Here is a 17,285-nt window from a genome sequence, read left to right as displayed (position 1 = left end):
ACCTGTCGGGGGATTGAAGAGTTCAGCTGAATTTACGGAGGTAAGTATTTTTTTAATTAAAACCAGCGGTGTACTAACTGATGACTCGCTTTCGGCGGTCATCAGAATCAGGTGAGATCGGGTCCAGGCTGAAAAATCCCCGACCTAGATTTCGGTCAGGTCAGCCAGTTGACCCCAAAGTGGTGGCCATTCGATTTCGATGAATGGCCACCGCAAAGGGCTGTAAAGGTCCGAGACCCTGAATTTCGGCCCCACTGTCTCTTTCCACATTTGTTGATCCTCGTTGCTTAACCACACAAATGTAGCGCTTGCTTTTTAGGGGTATGTACGAGGGGCAGCTCACTACTTGATTTGGCTGAACCACCAGGTTTTAATGACTTTTTAACTTAAGATTGCTGTACACTTCTAATCATCCCTGCTTGGTTTGGTTAAGTTAAGTTAACTTCTCTGGCTGAATAAGGAAGTAGAGCATGGAGCTATTATGAGTAATTATCATAATTTCTGAAGGAACCTCTGCAGATCATAAATTAAGATCTCTATTCCGTTCATAACATCAAAGCCATGCATTATAAAACAGATCCAAAGTAGCACCAACATGTCTCAGTAGATTTGTGGCTGTCAGCTTTCTGTTTTTTATTGTGCACTCATTCATCCAAGCACCAAATACAGCCGCTCCTGTAGATGATTCACCACATCAGGAATTTTTTGCAATCATATCCACTCTATATGGTATTTAACAAGCAAAATGCCATTTCACAATGCACTCTTGCACCTTACTATCATGTTCTATTTGTCTGTCTTCCAAGTAGTGCATTATAGGAAGGCTCCAATAAGAAAATAAAAACAGACTGGTTTTGATCACAATGCCATAAAATTGCTTTTTAAAATAATTTATGAACTCCACTTCAATGACTATTTGTGGTGCAGAATTCTAATGACCAGCTACCCTTTGTAAAGAAATGTTTCCATGCCTCACTTTAAATTATTTTTGTGATTAGTCTAAATTTGTGCTCTGTCATTACCACCTCAATAACTGTGGAAAGAATTGATTACTACTTACCTTCTCATAGTCCTTCATAATCTTGGGCATCTCTATCAGGTCACCCCTTAACCTTCTCCATTAGAATGAAAAAACATCTTAACCACTTGTCTATTCCTTTATAACTGTAACCTTTCATCCATGGCAACATCCCAGTAAATTTATGCTGCATCTTTTTCATTGCTTTTATGTTCCTCTCATAATGGGATGACAAAAAACTGTAGAGACTACCCCAATCGTGACTTAACTGAGATTTTGTACACGTTCAACATTACCTCGTGTTTTTGTATTATATGCCCCTTTAGATAGAAAACTAGCAATCCGATTTGTCTTTACTATGGTCTATCTGTCTTGCACTGCCACTTTTAATTAACTGTTTATTTCCCCGCCAAAGTCCCTCTGCTTCTCTACTCCATTTATGTGTATTTCCTTTCCCTATTCTTATTTTCAAAGTATATTGCTTCACATTTTTCTACATTGATCTGCCAGTTATCTGCTCATCCTTTTGGCATATCTGTGTTCCCCTAGAGTCTTTCACAATTTTTTTCATAATTTGCCATACTACCCAATTTGAGATCATCAGTGAAGAGCTGTGTGGAATATCATTCACCACATTTTTCCAGTCTCCGAAATGTCCTTTTCATAAGATCACAGGATACTTGTGAATGGAGAAGATAATTCGGCCCATCCTAATTAATCCATTGCGAAAGTGCCTCCTGTCTCCCCATTGCTGCAACTAATTATTTCTTAAGTGATTCCAATGTTTTTGCCTCTGCTCTTCTATCTGGAACTCCATTCCAAGTTTAAAAAAAAATTCATTCATGGGATGTGGGTGTTACTGGCAAGACCAAGAATTGATTGTTCATTGTGTGAAGAAGAACTTCTTATCCAGACTGAATTTATCGTTTATTAATTTAAATTTGTGTTCTCTTATCCTGCTCTCAGTTTAATTTAAAGTAGCATTCTAGATTTTCCTTTACCATTCTCTTATGTAGCTATAGGCTTAAAAGCCCAAGTCTCTTTCCACTGATCGAAGCTTTCATCCTTATGGCTCCTCTTTGCACTGCCACAAACACACAATGTCTCCCTTGTCCTTCGTAAACAAAATTGGGCATGATGCTCGAGGTGTAGCCTGACTAAAGCACTTCAGTTTGATCATGACATCTTGGATTCTGCTCTTTTGGATATTTAGTTCAACAGTATATTGTTTTGTTTGTTGCTGCTCTGTATTGGCTGGATATGTTGAGTACATTAAGACTCCCAAGTCTTTTTCCACTCATCCTCAGCTATTTCAACACCATTCATTGATATATGTAGTGACTATTTTTTTTTCCTATGTGCATGTAGTATTTTATATTTTGTCTGAATTAAATTTCCTTTGTCATTGTTCTGCCCACTCACATATTTTGTTTTAACTCGTACTGTAGTTTCTGGGCTTTCTCCTTTGATTCTACTATCCCGCTTTAATGTGGTATTGTCTGCAAATTTGACCAGTTTGCAAAAAGTTTGAGTCCAAGTTGTTGATGTAAATTAGAAACAGTAGTGGTCCCAATGCTGAGCCCTTGGGCACCCTACTCAATATTCCACCGCCCCCCCCCCCCACCACCCCCCCCCCCCCCCCGCCATCCTGATCTGTTTTTTAACGTGAAGCCAATTACTTGTATATGCCCAGGTTTTACCCTGAATCCCTATAACTTTGAGCTCAATAAATGACCTTTCACATGGGACATGGTTAAATGTCTTTTGCAAGTCGAAACATACAATCTAGTAGGATTTACCACAATCCACTTGCCATTTCCTCAAAGAAATCAAGCAAATTATTTAGGCAGGATCTTCCCCTTCTAAATATCACCCATGTTTACTGCTGTTTACCATGTGGTCTCAAGTTTATGCCTGGTAATTATTTTTTTCCTCCTTCCTTGATGGAAATAACAACATATTGACTAAGGAAACAGTCTTAAACATGTGGCTTAAAGGCATTCACTTTCTCACCACAAACATTTTGTCAGTTGAGTTGGAAATACGATCAGTCAGGTTTCAGTAACCCACTAAATTTGAGTCTATCAAATAGCCGGGACATCTGAATGACTGTTGGTCTGAACATTGATATTTATTTAGCTAAGGTTTTCTGAATACTGCTGAGTTTAACCATTTTGGAAGAATCTCAAGAGTCTTTTCAGGTGTAAGGTACCACTCAACTCCAGTGGTGCAGCAGGGAGGGATTCAAATTCCTGGGGCATTGGAACCGGTTCTGGGGGAGGTGGGACCAGTACAAACCGGACGGTCTGCACCTGGGCAGGACCGGAACCAATGTCCGAGGGGGAGTGTTTGCTAGTGCTGTTGGGGAGGAGTTAAACTAATATGGCAGGGGGATGGGAACCAATGCAGGGAGACGGAGGGAAACAAAAAGGAGACAAAAGCAAAAGACAGAAAGGAGATGAGGAAAAGTGGAGGGCAGAGAAACCCAAGGCAAAGAACAAAAAGGGCCACTGTACAGCAAAATTCTAAAAGGACAAAGGGTATTAAAAAAAACAAGCCTGAAGGCTTTGTGTCTTAATGCAAGGAGTATCCGTAATAAGGTGGATGAATTAACTGTGCAAATAGATGTTAACAAATATGATGTGATCGGGATTATGGAGACATGGCTCCAGAATGATCAGGGCTGGGAACTCAACATCCAGGGGTATTCAACATTCAGGAAGGATAGAATAAAAGGAAAAGGAGGTGGGGTAGCATTGCTGGTTAAAGAGGAGATTAATGCAATAGTTAGGAAGGACATTAGCTTGGATGATGTGGAATCTATATGGGTAGAGCTTCAGAACACCAAAAGGCAAAAAACGTTAGTGGGAGTTGTGTACAGACCTCCAAACAATAGTAGTGATGTTGGGGAGGGCATCAAACAGGAAATTAGAGGTGCATGCAATAAAGGTGCAGCAGTTATAATGGGTGACTTTAATATGCACATAGATTGGGCTAGCCAAACTGGAAGCAATACGGTGGAGGAGGATTTCCTGGAGTGCATAAGGGATGGTTTTTTAGACCAATATGTCGAGGAACCAACTAGGGGGGAGGCCATCTTAGACTGGGTGTTGTGTACTGAGAGAGGATTCATTAGCAATCTCGTTGTGCGAGGCCCCTTGGGGAAGAGTGACCATAATATGGTGGAATTCTGCATTAGGATGGAGAATTAAACAGTTAATTCAGAGACCATGGTCCAGAACTTAAAGAAGGGTAACTTTGAAGGTATGAGGCGTGAATTGGCTAGGATAGATTGGCGAATAATACTTAAGGGGTTGACTGTGGATGGGCAATGGCAGACATTTAGAGACCGCATGGATGAACTACAACAATTGCACATTCCTGTCTGGCGTAAAAATAAAAAAGGGAAGGTGGCTCAACAGTGGCTATCAAGGGAAATCAGGGATAGTATTAAAGCCAAGGAAGTGGCACACAAATTGGCCAGAAATAGCAGCGAACCCAGGGACTGGGAGAAATTTAGAACTCAGCAGAGGAGGACAAAGGGTTTGATTAGGGCAGGGAAAATGGAGTACGAGAAGAAGCTTGCAGGGAACATTAAGACAGATTGCAAAAGTTTCTATAGATATGTAAAGAGAAAAAGGTTAGTAAAGACAAACGTAGGTCCCCTGCAGTCAGAATCTGGGGCAGTCATAACGGGGAACAAAGAAATGGCAGACCAATTGAACAAGCACTTTAGTTCGGTATTCACTAAGGAGGACACAAACAACCTTCCGGATATAAAAGGGGTCAGAGGGTCCAGTAAGAAGGAGGAACTGAGGGAAATCCTTATTAGTCGGGAAATTGTGTTGGGGAAATTGATGGGATTGAAGGCCGATAAATCCCCAGGGCCTGATGAACTGCATCCCAGAGTACTTAAGGAGGTGGCCTTGGAAATAGCGGATGCATTGACAGTCATTTTCCAACATTCCATTGACTCTGGATCAGTTCCTATCGAGTGGAGGGTAGCCAATGTAACCCTACTTTTTAAAAAAAGGAGGGAGAGAGAAAACAGGGAATTATAGACCGGTCAGCCTGACCTCAGCAGTGGGTAAAATGATGGAATCAATTATTAAGGATGTCATAGCAGCGCATTTGGAAAGAGGTGACATGATAGGTCCAAGTCAGCATGGATTTGTGAAAGGGGAATCATGCTTGACAAATCTTCTGGAATTTTTTGAGGATGTTTCCAGTAGAGTGGACAAGGGAGAACCAGTTGATGTGGTATATTTGGACTTTCAGAAGGCTTTCGACAAGGTCCCACACAAGAGATTAATGTGCAAAGTTAAAGCACATGGGATTGGGGGTAGTGTGCTGACGTGGATTGAGAACTGGTTGTCAGACAGGAAGCAAAGAGTAGGAGTAAATGGGGACTTTTCAGAATGGCAGGCAGTGACTAGTGGGGTACCGCAAGGTTCTGTGCTGGGGCCTCAGCTGTTTACACTGTACCTTAATGATTTAGACGAGGGGATTAAATGTAGTATCTCCAAATTTGCGGATGATACTAAGTTGGGTGGCAGTGTGAGCTGCGAGGAGGATGCTATGAGGCTGCAGAGTGACTTGGATAGGTTAGATGAGTGGGCAAATGCATGGCAGATGAAGTATAATGTGGATAAATGTGAGATTATCCACTTTGGTGGTAAAAACAGAGAGACAGACTATTATCTGAATGGTGACAGATTAGGAAAAGGAGAGGTGCAACAAGACCTGGGTGTCATGGTACATCAGTCATTGAAGGTTGGCATGCAGGTACAGCAGGCGGTTAAGAAAATAAATGGCATGTTGGCCTTCATAGCGAGGGGATTTGAGTACAGGGGCAGGGAGGTGTTGCTACATGTGTACAGGGCCTTGGTGAGGCCACACCTCGAATATTGTGTACAGTTTTGGTCTCCTAACTTGAGGAAGGACATTCTTGCTATTGAGGGAGTGTAGCGAAGGTTCACCAGACTGATTCCTGGGATGGTGGGACTGACCTATCAAGAAAGACTGGATCAACTGGGCTTGTATTCACTGGAGCTCAGAAGAATGAGGGAGACCTCATAGAAACGTTTAAAATTCTGACGGGTTTAGACAGGTTAGATGCAAGAAGAATGTTCCCAATGTTGGGGAAATCCAGATCCAGGGGTCACAGTCTAAGGATAAGGGGTAAGCCATTTAGGACCGAGATGAGGAGAAACTTCTTCACCCAGAGAGTGGTGAACCTGTGGAATTCTCTACCACAGAAAGTTGTTGAGGCCTATTCACTAAATATATTCAAAAGGGAGTTAGATGAAGTCCTTACTACTAGGGGGATCAAGGGGTATGGCGAGAAAGCAGGAATGGGGTACTGAAGTTGCATGTTCAGCCATGAACTCATTGAATGGCGGTGCAGGCTAGAAGGGCCGAATGGCCTACTCCTGCACCTATTTTTCTATGTTTCTATGCAAATTATCATTTGAAAACAATGGCACACAAAGTGGCCAAGAGCAGTGGGAGGCCAGAGGATTGGGAAACTTTTTAAAAACCAGCAAAGACCGACTAAAAAAAAAATAGCGAGGGAAGATAGATTATGAAAGTAAACTAGCAGGAAATATAAAAACAGATAGGAGTTTCTACAGGTATATGAAAAGGAAAAGAGTGGCTAAAGTAAATGTTGGTCCCGTAGAGGATGAGATTGGGGCATTAATAATGGGGAACAGGGAAATGGCAGAGACTTTGAACAAATATTTTGTATCTGTCTTCACAGTAGAAGACACGAAAAACATCCCAATAATGGATAATCAAGGAGCTATAGGGAGGGAGGAATTTAAAACTATCACTATGAAGAAGTACTCAGTAAAATAATGGGACTAAAGGTAGACATGGTCCCTGGACTTGATGGTCTGCATCCTAGGATCTTAAAAGAAGTGGCTGCAGAGATAGTGGATGGATTGGTTACAATCTACCAAAATTCCCTGGAGTTTGGAGAGGTCCCAGTGGATTGCAAAACCACAAATGTAATGCCCTTATTTAAAAAAGGAGACAGACCGAAAGCAGGAAACTATAGACCAGTTAGCCTAACATCTGTCGTTGGGAAAATGTTGGAGTCCATTATTAAGGAAGCAGTAGCCGGACATTTGGAAAAGCATAATTCAGTAAAGCAGAGTCAGCATAGTTTTATGAAAGGGAAATCATGTTTGACAAATTTGCTGGAGTTCTTTGAAGATGTAACGAGCAGGGTGGATAAGGGGGAACCAGAGGATGTATTTGGATTTCCAGAAGACATTTGATCGGTTGCCACATAAAAGGTTACTGCACAAGATAAAAGTTCACTGGGTTGGGGGTAATATATTAGCACGGATAGAAGATTGGCTAACTAACAGAAAAGAGAGAGTCGGGATATATGTGTCATCATCCCGTTGGCAAACAGTAACTAGTCGGGTACCACAGTGATCAATGCTGGGGCCTCAACTATTTACAATCTGCATCAAAAATGATTTGGATGAAGGGACCGAGTGTAATGTAGCCAAGTTTGCTGACGATACAAAGATGGGTGGTAAAGCAAGTTGTGAGGAGGACTCAAAAAAATCTGTAAAGGGATATAGACAGGCTAAGTGAGTGGGCAAACATTTGGCAGATGGAGTATATTGTGGGAAAGTGTGAGGTTATCCACTTTGGCAGAAAAAATAAAAAAAGAAATGTATTATTTTAAATGGAGAAAAATTGCAAAATGCTGCAATGCAGAGGGACCTGGGGGTCCTTGTGCATGAAACACACAAAGTTAGTATGCAGGTACAGCAAGAAATCAGGAAGGCAAATGGAATGTTGGTCTTTATTGCAAGGGGGATGGAGTATAAAAGCAGATAAGTCCTGCTACAGCTGTACAGAGTATTGGTGAGGCCACACCTAGAGTACTGTGTACAGTTTTGGTCTCCTTATTTAAGGAGGGATATACTTGCATTGGAGGTAGTTCAGAGAACGTTCACTAGGTTGATTCCTGAGATGAAGGGGTTGACTTTTGAAGAAAGGTTGAGTAAGTTGGGCTTATACTCACTGGAGTTAAGAAGAACGCGAGGTGATCTTATTGAAACATATAAGATAATGGCCCTGAAATTCCGGTCGGAGGCTTCTTTCGGACGAATGCCTCTGACTGGAGAATTTTTACGAATTTACCTGGTAGACCCGGAGGAGCGTGTGAGGCCTTCTCTTCCTGCAATGCGATGTGCGCTCCCGTCCCCCAGGTTCCCACAGAGAAGGTGCGGTCACATGTGACTGTACAGTCACATCAGGTAAAGTATCTACGAGTTCTCATTGCTATTAATGAGGGGAAAAAAAACACTAAACACCATAATAAAAAATAAAAAACACACCTCACATAATTAAAATGAATTGAAATTAAAGTTAATAAATGTCTTAGAAATTTTTTTAAAAGTTTTTTTATTAAATTATGGTTTTAAATAAACTTACTGTAGTGGGCAGGGTTTTTAACAATAAAATTTTTTTTTTTAAATGTTATTTTATTATGTTTTTGTATGTTTTAAAACATTTATGCCTGTAAAAGTAGGCTATGTGCCTGCTTTTATCAGGCGCAAGATTTTTGAGGACATTTGCTAGGCAAGATATGGGTAAATACCGCAATCTTGCCCTTGCAAATGTCCTCGCTTCCGAGATGCAGAGGATTTATCAAGCTGGAGCTTGATCGGAAAAGCCGATTTTCAGTGCATGCACATTGTGCGCTGAAAACCGGCTTTTGCGATGCCCTCGGGCGGATCCATACACACTCCGTACGAACCCGGGGAGGCCGCGATTTCTGGGCCAATAAGGGGACTCGACAAGGTAGATGCAGGGAAGATGGTTCCACTCATGGGGAATCTCGAACTAGGGGCCATAGTTTCAGAATAAGGGGCCGTCCATTTAAAACTGAGATGAGGAGGAATTTCTTCTCGGAGGTTTGTAAATCTGTGGAATTTTTTGCTCCAGAGAGCTGTGGAGGCTGGGTCATTGAATATATTTAAGGTGGAGATAGACAGATTTTTGAGCGATAAGGGAATAAATGGTTATGGGGAACGGGCAGGGAAGTGGAGCTGAGCCTATGATCAGATCAACCATGATCTTATTGAGTGCTGGAGCCAAATCGAGGGGCCAAATGGCCTGCTCCTGCTCCTATTTCTTATGTTCTTATGTTTATCATGTATGATATGTGAGATTGGCTCTTAAAGCTAATTGATATCCTTTGTCAGTGTTGTCGCTGGACTTTTTACAAAACATATTGGTGCCAATACGCTACATGAAAATTTCACTTAAACTAACAGCATCACATAAGTATATTGATTTATCACCTTAAAGTGCTCCCACCAAAGTGAAATTTCTATAACTAGAAAAATATCACCCTTTTGTTTTATAATTCAAAATTATCCAACCAGTTGCAACCCAAGTTTAGCTGGACAAAATCGATAACATAAAAGTAGTTTAGAAAGTTTTATAGTTCAAGGGATTACAATACAAGAATTTTACACGTCCAACGTTAGACTTCACTAAATTCTTATTGAGAGACTTCACTAAATTCTTATTACAGACACGGGACCGTTTTGAGGGTACACGATCTGAAGTTGAGTCACTAATGAAGAAAATGAAAGAGAACCCTCAAGAACATCAGAGTGTCAGCCCTTACACAATGGAGGGCTACCTCTTTTTACAAAAAAAAAGTAAGGATAAACATTTATTTCTGTACACAATCAGTGGTTTTGAAAATCCTTTATGTATTACAAAAGCTTACCTGATATTAAGGTGGTTTATTTGGAATTAATTTTTTTGAAAATTATTTTTCTTTTCTAGGTCCTTTTGGATCCAGTTGGGTGAAGCACTACTGCACATATCAAAAAGAATCAAAGCAGGTTACTATGGTGCCATTTGACCAAAAAACTGGAGGAAAAATAGTAAGTTGTACTTTCATTAGATTGTGTGATGGTCTAAAATATTCCTCTGTGTAAATTAAAAGAGATGCTGTTGCTGTGGCAGAAATGTTCTTCACATGTGATAGAACATATATTTGCATTTCAACAACAGAATTAAAGGACTGCTGCCTCTGTGTAATTTTAGTAGCATGTAAACTGTAGGTGCTATTGTTCTAGAACTATATAAATTACAATACGGAGGTCATTCACTCCATCATGCCTATACAGTTGCAAGCTTTTCAACTAGAACTATCTGTTCCAATCCTGCTTCTTGCCTTTCAACCTAGCCTTGAAATTCTTTTTTCCTTAAATATTTATCCAATTCCCCTTAACTGTTGCAGTCTCTGCCATAATAGTTGCATGTGGTAACGTATTCCATATTCTAATAACCTTTTGCGGAAAAAAAAGTCTCCATTTATTCTTCTGGTGATCCTGAGTTTGTACCCCTTTATTGATTTTTGACAACCAGTCAATCTTTACTATTTATGCTCACAAAACCTATCATAATTTTGTAAACTTTTGTTAGTTACCCTTTTAACATTCTCTGTTCCAGTGAAAAAAGTCCCAGTTTTTGAGTCTCTCATCCTTGTATCATTCTTATGAATCTTCACTGTACCTTTTCTGTGGCTCTAATTCCTAAAATGGCATGCTCAGAATAGCATGCAATATTTCGTGCCTAACCAACGGCATCTACAAATTCAAAAACAAATAGGGGATTAAATTGCCCTCCCTCCATAAGCTCCATTACCGCTTCGAAGATGTGGGAATGGAGTGGAGAGGCCGTACCGACTGGGAGCAGATGGACAGATGGACTGACCCACCCGAAATTGCCCCCCGGGCTGGAAGCAGCAGAAAGGGTTACCGCATTGCCTGTTTTCCCACCGCGTCAGGCACGCGCCGACCCCTTACCGACTGGCGGCGACCCGCTTTCTGACCCCTGCGGGGAATTGACCTGCATCCGTCCTTAAAGGGGAGGTCGTGCTGCCGGCGACTCCATTTTATTCTTTATTGCCGGCCGACTGCCAGCTCGGGCCGACAATTATGCCCACTGGTTCAGCTGGGTTGCCAACAGGCAGCCCAGCACCACCTCTTGGGTTCCAGGCCGCTGGCCCAGCATTTGTCACTAAAGTAGCTGCAGAGCTCACAGCGGCCCTCCCCTTTAACTGAAGGGGAGAGATGTTGTGATGCGTCAGTGTGATGCGGCACATCACGCTGACATCATCAGCGATGCGGCACGTCACGCTGACATCACCAACACAGTGCTGAGGACTTGGAGCGACGGCCGTTCCGACTCACCCACACTTCCGCCCCACTGACGACAGCCGCTCCAACGCACCCACATTTCTGCCCCACTGACGACGGCCGCTCCGACCTGCCCGCACTTCCGCCTCACAACACCGCTCCGACTGATAATAAAATTCCAAGTCCTGAATTTCTCTGGATTCTCCACCCCATGGATTGGGGCGGAGAAACACTTCAAAAAACAGTAGGTGCAGCCTGGTTGGGGGCGGAGCTCAACTTCGGCCCCATAGACTCTAGCACAAGTCTAATGCAGAACAACAATCTAAAAGCCAATAGAATGTTGAACTCGATAGTTAAAACAATACAACACATGTCAGAGGAAATTATTAAACTGCACAGTTCCCTGGTCAGACTGCACCATGAGTACTATGTCCATTTTGGTTGCCAAGAAACATAGGAATTATTCAAATGTTGTATGGCAGTGCGAAGAAGTATCAAGAAATAGATCTCGAGGCTGGAATTTTGCCGGCACTCAGAGGGCGGGTTTGGAGGCAGGTCACTGTCAAAATATTAAAGATTGACAGCGGATCGACCGCCCGCTGCCAACCCGCCTCTACGTCAGTTTCCCGAGTGCCGGGTCTGTCTGTGCTTTACTGACCCAACACCAAGCGGCAGGGGAGCCAATTGACATAGCTACGAGCTTGTGAAAAGGTACTTAAACAGCATGTTACCAGGTACTTACCATTTTTTCAGCTTTTTCACGAGGTTTATGGTGCTCAGGGATCACGTCAGGTAAGTAGGTCGGGTTTTCAATAACTCTCCATTCCTCTGAATAGTTGACAGCTGCAAAAGTAGTATAAAAGCTACCATTTTACAGCTGCTAATTTTCCAATGTTAGAAGCTCTAGTCTTCAGGATTTGGATGACACTTTTCAACTTTATGCAGGTTGGAAGTGTTTGGAGTAAACTCTCTCCACTGTGACCTCCTTGGAGCAAGCTCTCACCATTGACAGATCGCTTCTGTCATCTCAACTTCAGCTGCCATCTATTCCAGCAGCATTGATGCTCTTGAAAAAAATCTCACCTTCATCCTCAGAATCCCACTGCGATCAACCCCAACACCAGCATCACCAGGCACACAAGCATCACCAACAACAGCACCAACTTTTTCCGCAATCACCTAATGCTGCACAGGACAACAGGGCATCAGGATATGACCACATTGCTGCCTGTTGGAGGCCTGGCTGAACCCCGGAGCATAATTGTCAGCCGACAAAAAAAATAAAATGGCCGCAGTGGCCGTGCGCCCGCCCCTTGACTGGCCGCTGCACAGCCATGTCATACACACTGAAAACACAGTACGCCGACAGAAAAAAAACTGTCAGGGGTACCGCTCTGCGGCCTGAAGATTTTTGTAGCTGAATTTGGATTGAGGTGCAGGAGATCAGAGATGCGCGCTTTGATAACGCACTTAGGAGGAGTCGGCAGCAGCGGGGCGGAAGTCGAGACCGCCGGAAAAGGCACTTCGGAGAATTTCGCGAGCGGCGGCCATACGACGCTGCCGCTTTCCGGCAGTAAGAGGCATTTTCGGAAGGCTGAATTTCGGCCCTTATACCTCTATTCATGAAGCCCAGGATCCCGTAGGCTTTTTTAACTGCTTTCTCAACCCTGCTACCTTCAACGATTTGTACACATATACCCCAAGGTCTCTCTGTTCATGCACCCCCTTTAGGATTGTACCCTTTAATTTATATTTCCTCATTCTTTTTACCAAAATGTATCACTTCATACTTTCTGCATTAAATTTCATCTGCCATGTGTCAGCCCATTCCACCAGCCTGTCTATGTCCTCTTGAAGTCTATCGTCATCCTCCTCAGTGTTTACTATACTTACAAAATTTTCAGATGACAAAACTTTTAATTGTGCCCTGCACCCACATCCAAGGCATTAATACACATCAAGAAAAGCAGTGGGCCTAGTACCGACCCCTGGGGATCACCACTGTATACCTTCCTCCAGTTCAAAAAATAACCGTTCGCCACTACTGTTTCCTGTCACTTAGCCAATTTCGTATCCATGCTGCCACTGTCCCTTTTATTCTATGGGCTTCAACTTTGCTGGCAAGCCTATGATGTGGCACTTTGTTGAACGCCTTTTAGAAATCCATTGACACCACGTCAACCGCGTTGACCTCATCAACCCTCTCTGTTACCTCATCAAAAAACTCGATCAAGTTGGTTAAATACAATTTGCCTTTAACAACTCTGTGCTGGCTTTCCTTAATTAATCCACACTTGTCCAAGTAAGTGTTAATTTTGTCCCTGATTATTGTTTCTAAAAGCTTCCCCACTACCAAAGTTAAACTGGCCGGCCTATAGTTGCTGGGTTTATCTTTGCACCCTTTTTTGAACAAGGATGTAACATTTGCAATTCTCCAGTCCTCTGGCACCACCCCCATTTCTAAGCAGGATTGGAAGATTATGGCCAGTACCTCCGCGATTTCTTCCTTCACTTCCCTCGGCGTTCTAGGATGCATCCCATCTGGTCCTAGTGACTTATCTACTTTAAGTACAACCAGCATTTCTCATACCTTGTCTTTATCAATTCATCCCATCCAGTATCTCCTCTACCTCCTCCTTTCCTATGTCTATGGCAGCATTTTCTTCCTTGGTGATGACAAATGCAAAGTAATCATTTAGTACCTCATCCATACCCTCTGTCTCCATGCGTAGGCCTCCTTTTAAGGTCCCTAAGCAGCTCACCCCTCCTTTTACTACCCGTTTATTATTTGCATGCCTGTAGAAGACTTTTGAATGACCTTTTTATGTTAGCTGCCATTCTACTCTCATACCCACTCTTTGCCACTCTTCTTTTTAACTTCTCCTCTGAACTTTCTATATTTAGCCTGATTCTCAGATGTATTCTCGACCTGACATCTGCCATACATGCTCTTTTTCTACCTCAAGAGCAGGAATGGCGAGAGACTGTGGAGGGATGTGATCGGGGCCCAGGGAAGGTGTGAGTTTGGGGCCAGGGGCAGCATGGGCCAGCCCACACTGTGATTATGTGTGCGCACTAGGTCTGTGCAGCAGAGTAGGTCTCCAGTTGTCTTGGGCAATCCTTGCCACTGGCCGGGATATAGTTTGGGTTCTTCATTCGAAACTCCTGTGAACTCATCCTTTTTTTGGCGTGGAAGCAAGTCATTCTCATTTCGAGGGACTGCCGATGATGATGATGATGATTTTCAACTTCATCTTACTCTCTCTCTTTCATCATCCAAGGAATTCTGACTTTCGTTGCCCTACCATTCCCCCTAGTGAGAATGTACCTTGACTGTAGCCGAACTATTTCCTCTTTAAAGGCAGCCCATTGTTCCGCTGTAGTTTTGCCTGTCAATATTTGATTCCAATTTACTCGGGCCCGATCCATTCCCATTGAAACTTGTCTTTCTCCAATTAAGTATTTTTACTCTAGATTGCTCCCTGTCCTTATCCATAACAAATCTAAACCTTCTGATACTATAATCACTGTTCCTTAAATGTTCACCTACTGACACTTGCTCCACTTGACCCACCTCATTCCCCAGAACCAGCAATGCCTTCTTCCTCGTTGGGCCAGAAACTTACTGATCAAGGAAGTTCTCCTGAACGCACTTCAGAAATTCTTCCCACTCTCTGCCCTTTACACTATTATTATCCCAGTTTATGTTTCTATGTTTCTATATTAGGATAGTTGAAGTCCCTCATTATCACTACTCTATAGTTCTTGCATCTTTCTGTAATTTCTCTGCAAATTTGTCAAAATGAATGTGGTCATGGTCCCGTTAAGGAAACCATCTCATGACGCATCATCAAATGACTTCAGACCCACTTTCTTTTAATTGGCCGAGAACCTCACAGGGCAGTCTTAACGAGCCCCATCAACGGAAAATTCTTTTCAGAGCGGGATAGAGCCAGGATTGGGTCACAACCCGCCACCTACCTCGGCCACACTGCGCCTGCCTCGGTAGGCGAAATCGCGGCCCTCGTGTCAAAGGACTGACTGAGTTGTGAGGAAAGCTGGAAGAAATTTGGGCTTTTAAGCTTGAAAAGGAGATGTCTGCGAGATCATCTAATAGAGGTATATAAGATAGTTAAGAGAATGTCACTGTAGGAGAGAGGGAGCAATGCTATTATGCTTCCATTTCAGAAGTGAGTAGCAATTAAACAAATATGGACCATATTTGTAACTTAAGGATAAACTTGTTTTCCCGTCACTTTCTTTCCCTTTTGCTGCACGCTATTGGCTCATCTACTGATTCAAATCCTTTTTAATGCTCTTTGCTCCTCACTTGTCCACATAGTTTGGTGTCATCAGTAAATTTTAGGACTTTATTACAGCCATTGCCCTTCTGTATCATGAATAGTGTAAACAGGTGTGACCTAGAACAGATCCCTAAAGGACGGGATAAAGGGGAGGCAGAAATTACTTATTTCCTGCTTATTTTGCTAAGCCAGTTTTCAAACTGAATTGGCTAATTTTTTATTAATGGCAAAAAGGTGCATTCTTATTCCTTTCTTATGGTTCACAAAAGTTGTATCCCAGTTATGTGGCTTCAGGTTTTTGTCAATGTCATCTGCATGGATGCTGTGGAAAATGGCTCAATCAGAATGAGTAATTACACTGTACAACTTGTTCTAGTCATGCTCCTTACGCTACGGTTTATTTGAAGCAGGGATTTGTGGGATACCTCGAGCTGAGTTGGCACCCTGCCAACATGATTCTAGGTTAGGGCAGAGAACGAGAACAATGGTAAATTCAGAGAATTGCCTGCCCCTTTCTCTTGTTTTTCTCCCCTTGCTCCTTTTTTTGTGCAGTGATTCTCTAAATGTTTCATCCCCAGTGTGGGGTATTGCTTTATTTGGAGGCTTTAGACCTCACGTATGCTTTTAATTTTGTTTGGGATGAAACCAGTCTGGGATATTAATGAGGTTGGGAGATGGGTGAAATAATTGTAGATTAGGGATTCTCTTGCAGACAGTGTGACCTTATTATTTCGTAATGCTGAAATGAATTAGTGTGACCTTCACTGGATGATCTATCCACGTTCATTGCATTTCTCCTTTTCAAATACTTGCGATTTCTGGTGGTGGGTTCAATGATGCTACAGAGAAGTATGAGCTTAATTTAGTATATTAACATTAATATTTGTGGAGTTTCTAAAATTCATTTGAGGTACATTGTAATGTTGCTTTGTGAACATTTATGTTCATTGTGTCTATTTATTGAAAATCTAAATTTAAAATAAAATTTCCAACAGCTGGTGGCTCACAATGCAACCCTGAGATATCCTGCACACATCTGATTGGCACTTATTTCCATGGCTGAACTTTTCTTTTGTTTAGTTGTTGAAAGGAATTAGTATGGCATTCAGTGACCAATGGTGCATTTGTTTTTCACAGGGGGATGAAGAAATTTTTACATTAAAATCATGCATTAGGAGGAAAACTGACTCCATTGAGAAAAGGTTCTGTTTTGATGTGGAAGGAGTGGACAGGTGAGTTGAATGTTGAGCATTGCATCTTTTTTTACATCACCTGAAATTTCTGCTGGTCTTTCTAACAGAAGTGGTTCTACTTTCTAAATATTCAGATCTAAACAACCTGTCTAGTTTCAAGCTTTCATGTGTATTGGTATTTCTCACAATTACTATGCTGGGGAATGGCATACTTTGTGTTCTGTATCTTTGGGAAAAATGTTGACTTTTACAAGTCAGGTCACAGCTGAGATTGCACAGGGGCCTAACAGTGGACCTATGCTTTTAATTTCATTTGTCTGAAAATGTATTCTATTCCATTGCTTAGAAATTGCAAACTAAAACTTCAAGAGTCATTTGAAACAGAGTGAGTTGGAGACCAGTCCTGGCCCCTGTTTAAGCCCTGAGAATTTTTATAACCTCAAATGCTTTTGCAGTTGTCATTCAGGATGAATATTTGTAGATGGATACGGTTGCTTTTCAGCATGTTGAGTTTAGCAGTTTTGCATTGTTCCAAATATGATTTAACTTTAGAATGGAATATTCCTGATAGACTAAATTT

General features: G+C 42.1%; 1 protein-coding gene across 2 annotated transcripts in view; it reads left to right on the top strand.

The window, feature by feature from the left end:
* LOC139262928 (rho GTPase-activating protein 26-like) overlaps nt 1–17,285 on the top strand; it is a 257,392-nt gene that overhangs the window by 121,837 nt on the left and 118,270 nt on the right. For both annotated transcript variants that reach the window (XM_070878245.1, XM_070878243.1), the window contains exons 8-10: nt 9,588–9,717; nt 9,848–9,948; nt 16,650–16,744. In XM_070878245.1, coding sequence (XP_070734346.1) covers nt 9,588–9,717; nt 9,848–9,948; nt 16,650–16,744 — 326 coding nt within the window. The remainder of the gene's footprint in view (nt 1–9,587; nt 9,718–9,847; nt 9,949–16,649; nt 16,745–17,285) is intronic.

This window comes from Pristiophorus japonicus, chromosome 4, assembly GCF_044704955.1.
Source record: "Pristiophorus japonicus isolate sPriJap1 chromosome 4, sPriJap1.hap1, whole genome shotgun sequence".
NCBI classification, from domain to species: domain Eukaryota; kingdom Metazoa; phylum Chordata; class Chondrichthyes; family Pristiophoridae; genus Pristiophorus; species Pristiophorus japonicus.
This window is presented reverse-complemented; position numbering and strand designations above follow the sequence as displayed.